General features: G+C 43.1%; 1 protein-coding gene across 2 annotated transcripts in view; it reads right to left on the bottom strand.

Annotated features, from left to right (window-relative positions):
- Positions 1–2,067: 2,067 nt before the first annotated feature.
- LOC125626497 (hexokinase-2) overlaps positions 2,068–7,437 on the bottom strand; it is a 62,052-nt gene continuing 56,682 nt past the window's right edge. For both annotated transcript variants that reach the window (XM_048829538.2, XM_048829537.2), the window contains one exon: positions 2,068–7,192. In XM_048829538.2, the coding sequence (XP_048685495.1) occupies positions 7,048–7,192 (145 nt within the window). In that variant the 3' untranslated portion in view covers positions 2,068–7,047. The remainder of the gene's footprint in view (positions 7,193–7,437) is intronic.

Raw genomic sequence — 7,437 nt, 5'->3', positions numbered from 1 at the left:
GAATAGTGCTCATTCTGGGAGCTTTTAAAGGGTTTTTCTTTGCTGCTTATTTTTTCCTCCTTAGATATAGCCAGAATATCAGGTCTTCACTTGCCGCATTTTGTTGGAGGACTTTTGGCATTACTCAAAGAAACTGGCCGTTTCTTAGCCCTTAAATGATGGGGAAGGGCCCTTAACCCTAAAATCCCTTCTCTAAAGCACTCTTCATAAAAGCGTAAACACTCTGAACAAGACCACTGCCATTTTCAGATCATCAGATTTCACTTCGTTTGACATCCGCAATAGCAGCGTATTGTCTTACCCAATAGCACCAGAGGCCCCAGTCAAGATCAGGGCCCCATTGTGCTGGCGCCATACAGACATGTAGCAAGAGACTGTCCTTGACGCAAAGAACTTACGATTTGAAACAAGACAAAATGTGGGAGGTGAAACTGAGGCATGCAGGGACAATGACTTGCACGGCTGTGGTGGAGCGAGAAATAGAACTGACAAGCGAAGCATGTTCCTTAGTATATTAGGCAAATATGTTCGGGGGAGAACTAGTGTAGGATTTGGGAATAGAACCCGGGCCTCCTAACTCCCCATCGAGCGCTCCAGCCACTAGACAGCACTGCCTTCCTAGTACCTCTTCCAGGATTGGGAAGCCCCTGGCTTTCTAGTGTTAAGAAAGCATTGACAAATGTGGAGGGGGGGAGGAAACCACATTTCAGGCCTCCTTTGTGCATCACACAGAATTAAAAACAGGGCAAACACCCTATTCCTTGTCTTGGTTTCGTTTAGAAACATTACAGTGGCCCATAGAGGATTAAGCGATCCTTGAAAGAGAGGTGCTAGACGAGTGTTTATATATTTTCTCTTCATACGCCTTGAAATGTACAAACTCCAGCACCAGAGCTTAATAGTCTGTAGTATGTCAGGAGGGTCCGCTGTCTCAAGCCCTCCCCTCCCCGCACTGTGGCTTCAATACAACTAAATGAGTCTGTATTGAAGGGCCTGTGTGCTCACAGGGGGTCTCAGGAAGCATCACATCAGCAAGACACCATGTAGGCAGAAGGGGATGATCTGTGCGGATCCTTTGAAGGCTGGGCCTTAATTAAGGTTCTGTCCACGTGGATCTCTTTGCGAGATGAGATTAAGATGTTCTGAAACTATTTGAAAAGAACCACACAAGCCCAACCAGATAAAGTTGTGCCTTGGGGAACAATTTTTATTTGTCAGAATAATCATCATGCCATGGGGAAGCTGGAAGTACAATACCATACTAAGAAAAATGGTATGAAAAGTACAAAAATAAGGAATCCTATATACGGCAGTAAATTACTAAAAATAAATATTGTAAACACAAAAACAACAGAACAGCTGAAATCTACAGTCAATCATTTCTGCTAATAGCTGAACGATCTTTGGCTTTAAATCAAATCTCTTCCTGCCCCTTAAGGAGCCCATTCCGAAGACCTCGTTAAGATGCACTTTTCTTTGTTTCAGGCCAATAAAGAGAATCCAGACTGTCTCTGGGACTAGCTCACATTTTACAGGAAGTCTGTGAAATAACCTCTCTCTATCTGAAATATACTAGGAGGACTTGTGGCACCTTAGAGACTAACCAATTTATTTGAGCATAAGCTTTCGTGAGCTACAGCTCACCTCATAGGATGCATACTGTGGAAAATACAGAAGATGTTTGTTTTTAAACACACAAATCATGAAAAAATGGGTGTTTATCACTACAAAAGGTTTTCTCTCCCCCCACCCCACTCTCCTGCTGGTAATGGCCCACCTTGATTAACATACACATTGTAAGGAGAGTGATCACTTTAGATAAGCTATTACCAACAGGAGAGTGGGTTTGTTGGGGGGTGGGGGGGGAGAAAACTTGGATTTGTGCTGGAAATGGCCCACCTTGATTATCATACATATTGTAAGGAGAGTGATCACTTTACATAAGCTATTACCAGCAGAAGAGTGGGGTGGGGGGAGAGAAAACCTTTTGTAGCGATAAACACCCATTTTTTCATGATTTGTGTGTATAAAAACAAACATCTTCCGTATTTTCCACAGTATGCATCCAATGAAGTGAGCTGTAGCTCACGAAAAGCTTATGCTCAAATAAATTGGTTAGTCTCTAAGGTGCCACAAGTCCTCCTTTTCTTTTTGCGAATACAGACTAACACGGCTGTTACTCAGAAACCTGAAATATACTATGAATCTTGCAACACAAGGTCACCTCCAAAAAGTAACGCTCCATCTTTAATGACGGCTTTAAAGCAATAAGGAATAATAATTCTTATCTCTTTCATAGCATTCTCCTCCCATAGATCTCAAAGTGCTTTGCACAAAGAATATGCAGTATTATCCCCATTTTACAGATGGGGAAACCGAGGCGCAGAGATTTTTTGATTTTTTTTTTTTTTAAAAAGGCCCTAATTTTTAGTGGGACTGAACATCCACAAAGCCACTGAGTTCAGTTGGGGTTGTGGAGGTATTCTGAGGAAAGCTTATGCAGAGAATCAGTGGCAGAGCCGGGACTAGAACCCAGCTTTTCTGAGTCCTATTATCCACTGGACTATGTTGCCTCTGAAATATTCTACTGCAATTTAGAGACTTATTAGATCGTGCGTGTTGCTTAAAGGCAGATTTCACGATAATTTGCACCTGGTCTAGCTCATTCTGCTCTGAGATCTGCAGGTTAAGGTTCTTCCTACCATGCACAATATTGCATAGTTTGTCCAATAAAAATTCCATCCAAGGTAACAGCCAAGTGAATAATTTGTAAGGTAGAAAGAATGGTTCTCTCTCTCTTACCCCTGGCAGCTAACATCGGGGAGAAAAATAAGTGCCGGCTTGCTGAAAGTTGAATCCCTGCCTTTCTGGAGAAGAAATAAACCTTACAATAAAGAGAACAAAGAAAATGCATCTTAATGGGAACGAAAAATAAGCCATCCTGAAACGTGTGGCAACATTTTCTTAGTGGAGGAAAGACAGAGCAGCGTTGAGAATCAACGCCCGTCTACATGATCTGATCTTCCTTTCTCATTCTGACACACATTAATATAACACCCCATTGTAATTTCTGGTTTAGAAGTTACAATCCCGCTTTGTCATGTGTCTCGGTTCCATTTCACATCGGCCAGCTTCTGAACCAAGAACAACGTCCCCCTGAAAAAGCTGCATTCACAACCTGCCATCAGCTATAAATTCTTAATATAGTTCTCCTAGCTCCTAAGCTGGAAGGAATGGTAAGACAGTAGCAGCTTTCTATATAGGTGTACTGATGCTTTCTCTTTCGATACAGAAAGGTGCACAAACTGTACTTTTAAAGCGAACAGAGGAAATATTCCGCATAGACACAACTGAGCCATATGCCGAAGACATACATGGTCTGGAGATGATCTGCTGCAGCTTAATTCAAGTGTACCCAGTGCATCCCTAAGAAGCTGTACAAGGAGGTACAACAGGCAGATGGGTCCTGAACGATCCACCCCAGATCCAAATTGTGGGGAAGCTCAGAGACAGCCTTCGCAACTAGCCCATTGCTCTGTAACTGGGCAAACCAAAAACTCAGATGGGAATTCCCTCTGAACTTTGAGAAAGTTTGGATCTGGCTCTCACAACTTGGTAGCACAGAGATTTTAAAACAATACTTCCCACATGGAAAGGCTTTCCTTTTGCACTCAAGAGCGCCCACCTCTTTGCAGATCTCATTGAGCCTACGCTGGGGAGAAATCCCACGAGCCACATAAATACACACTTGTCAAGATAAGAAAGCTCAAAGAGAGTCCTGGTAACTTATCCTGCTGCCATTATGCCTGTTCCATTTGCAAGAGAACAGGTATTTGGTGCTGAGCACCACCTAAAACATGTCGAGAAGCCTTCCACTCCCAAAGTCAATGGGAATTGCGGGTGCTCAGCAATTCTGGATCTGACCCTCATTCAGAGAACTTAATGTAGCTTTCCTTGCTCACCCAATTAAGTGCCATTGACTCCAATGGGACTACTCACCAAAGCCCAGATCCAGCAAAAAACTAGCACCTGCTTAGCTCAAAGTGCATGAGTAGTCCCATTGACATCATGAGATTGCTCCCATGCACTGAGTTCAGGGGGCACTTCAGGGCCGAGCACTGCAAAGCCCATTAAGAATCAGTGAAAGGACGCCCATTCACTTCAGTGGTCATTGGGATGGGCCCATAAGCAAGGGGTGAAGGACCATGCCCAGGGGCTGGTTCCATCTTGCAACCCCTTATTCATGCAAGTTGATCCACTCGCGTCAATGCAACTCCTCAGGTGAGAATTAAACCATTCGCACAGTCGTAACCCACTGTACTGCAAGGAAACGGGGCAGCCAGCATTGCCAAGCCCCTGAATCAGCAGAGCACTTAAACATGCCCTTAACCTTAAGTCACATACCCAAGTGCTTTGCTGAACCAGACCCCGAATCAGCTACAAAAAGGGATTGCCTTGGCCCCCCTATGTCATTGATTGCAAAGAAAGCATCTATGTTAAAAGTGAACTCATTCACTACTGGTGAAATACAGTATACAACCGCCAGATAATCCCTTGTCTTCAAGTTTATAAATATATCCCCAATTGTAACCCTCTCCACTGTACAGTAGATATAATCAAAGCAAAAAATGCCTTGATCAATAAGCAAATACTAATAATCCCAGTAAAAGAATCACACACAACTGCTTGGTGTTGGATGAGATGGTTTTCTGTTTTTTTTTTTTGTTATTTTTTTTTTAAGATAATTTATTTAAATTCATCTAAAGTTTCTAAACTGGATGATTCTCTTACATTATTTCTGTACACATCAATTTTGATTTTTCCATTTCTTTTATACTGTAATCGTGTGGCTTATAAAAAAATATAAGTATTTAAAATGCCAAGAGACACCTGTGGCGTGCTTTAAAATGGTGCTATTGGAATGGACACCCTATATAGAGATTCTTTTGGTAAAGAAGTTACCCCAAGCAGTATAAAAATATACAAAAAAAAACAAACAAAAAAAAATACACACAATTCTATATCCCTCCAAACGGACGGTCAGTTTGAGGTTTTTATGTGTATATCACCAGACGTGTGTTACCTCGTGTTAAATATTTACAAAAAAGTTTATGCAATTCCTCACCCACCCTTGCACAATTGTGTGTGTGAATTTGCTGGTTTTGGAAACAAGAAATTGGAGAATTGAGTTCGTCTGCACAGGTTTCTGTTGGCAAAATTATTAACTCTTTATCATAAAAGGCAAAGTGGTGGGGAGAGTTCTGCTCCACGCAGCAAGCCTGCTGTTAGCTTTGGGGATGCCAGTTTGGAAAACCAGAAGGATTTTGAAATTTTGGGTGACAAAATTACCTTTATTTCTTTGCCACTAGTGACCCAAGCTCCTGCACCCCCACACACGTGTTTAACTTTAAGCAGGTTAGTGCAGCCATCAACGGCAGTGGGTTACTCACATGCTTCAAGCAAAACACTGTGCGTGTTTGCAGGACTGGAACTGAATCTTGTAAGAAATTCCGGCCTGATTCCCAACTTGTGTTGAAGCCAATGGTAAAACTCCAGTTGCTTTCAATGGGAGCTGGAGGCGAAGAATAACATATTTGCAGAATAAAATGTTTAACCCTTTAGATTAAAAACAGCTAGAGCCTATTCCTGGTTTATTCCAGTGAGTAAACCAAGGACCTGCTCCTGCACTGCTAAAGTCAAGGGGAATTTTGTCACTGACTTCAGTGTAAGCAGAATTAGGACCGTGCTTGCCTCAATGGGGGCTTGCTCCCATGAGCAATGATTACTCATGAGTCAGAACTAGCAGGATCAGACTCTGAACTAACTAATTAATTTGTTCCCTGGCTGCTGCTATTTCTTTTAGTGCACTAAATACATAGCCTTCATACTTCCATTTCCCCTGATAATACAAGACCTGAAATGACTGCACCCCTCCCGTACATCGGTCCTCAGAAATTTCAGTCCTTCCACCCTGCTCCCAGACAGTTACTTTAAATAATAATAAAAGAGCATTCTGCACTAGTCTCTCAAACCACATTAAAACTAGTCCATAACAATCCCCCGTGCGCAACTATATACATAAAAGAAGTAAGATCTCTCGAAACATAAATACAGTGCATAAATCCAGACGTGACCTATGGGTTTTTTACGAATAAAGATACAGAGCTAGTTCACAGACAAAAATAAAACTAAACTCACCACATCAATTGAGGACACAGTGTTTGAACGGTTGTGGAAGAGAAACGGTTCATTTCAGCAATGTTTTTTTTCTATGCACGCATGCGTCAGTAGGGGCCGCCAATGGCTGCACTGGCCAACTACTATATTAATAGGAGAGAAGCTGGGAAATGGGACTACACCCTGAGTCCCCAAGTATTTCCAGGCACATGCTCTGCTGGTCAAATTAAAGAAACACCTTTAACTTGATCCAGCAGGTACTTTAATATTACTCATCACTCCGTACGGACACTTTGTATCCTTCGGCGCAGATTCAAACGCTGCGCCCTGTGCTTTTAAGAGCATTACCATGACTTTCATGGAAATAACACAGCCTTGATCAGGGTAAAAGACTAGTGGAGGTCTTTAACCCAATCTTAAACGAGGTTTTGCTTTCTAGTGTGCTGATGTTAAGACTTGGACATATACAAATAGGTATTGTTTACTACCAAAGTGACAATGCAGTGTCTTAATTGCTCCGGCATTATCCTTCTACTGCTAAAGAACAAACGCCATTGCAGCTGGGGAGGGAGGTTTAGTATTTTAAATAGGCTGCGGTGAAACAAAGAGGGCTTTGACTGGAAAAGTAGCTACATGCCCCGATGACACTTTTAGCTTTACTTGATAGGTAGTTTTATGGCATGCAATAGAACTCCTAAGAAAATAACTTCGAACACACGGCATCTCCGGTCTCAGTGGTGGTATCTCGATAGAACAAGCAAAGCGAAGAGTCTTAGGAGCTTGAGGAGCAGGAGAAGGAGTGTGTGTTGGAGGATGGGAAGGGGGCCGCTGGTTTGCTCTGTTAAATCCAAGCCTTCTGAAAGACCCCTCTTATCGCTGCCCGGCCTCCCGGATCCGGCACGCCACCGCCGTGATGAGTGCCGCCCCCTTGCCGCTGCCATCTTCTGATTGGAGGAAGGTCACTTCGCACTTCGGGGTCAGCTGCCTCACCGTTTCGTGCATGACTGAGGAGAAGCTGCAGCGGGTGGAGGAGGACAGGAATGAGTATATCTATCTCTGATGCTCCCCATCTCGACCCTAGGGTTTGGCCTCAGTTCATTTTAATCTTGGCTAAGAGGATGGTCAGAAGAACAAAGAGTTTCCCCCCAGCACTCCCACAATGACCATCTGGATGCATCATCTGTGGGGAATGAACCTGAGCCCTCTGCATCTAACCGCACGATCTCTACTGCTTGAGCTAAAGGAGTAAGGGACCCATAA

This window comes from Caretta caretta, chromosome 26, assembly GCF_965140235.1.
Source record: "Caretta caretta isolate rCarCar2 chromosome 26, rCarCar1.hap1, whole genome shotgun sequence".
Classification (NCBI taxonomy): Eukaryota; Metazoa; Chordata; order Testudines; family Cheloniidae; genus Caretta; species Caretta caretta.
Note: the sequence above shows the minus strand (reverse complement) of the source record. Positions and strands in the feature narration are given on the sequence as shown.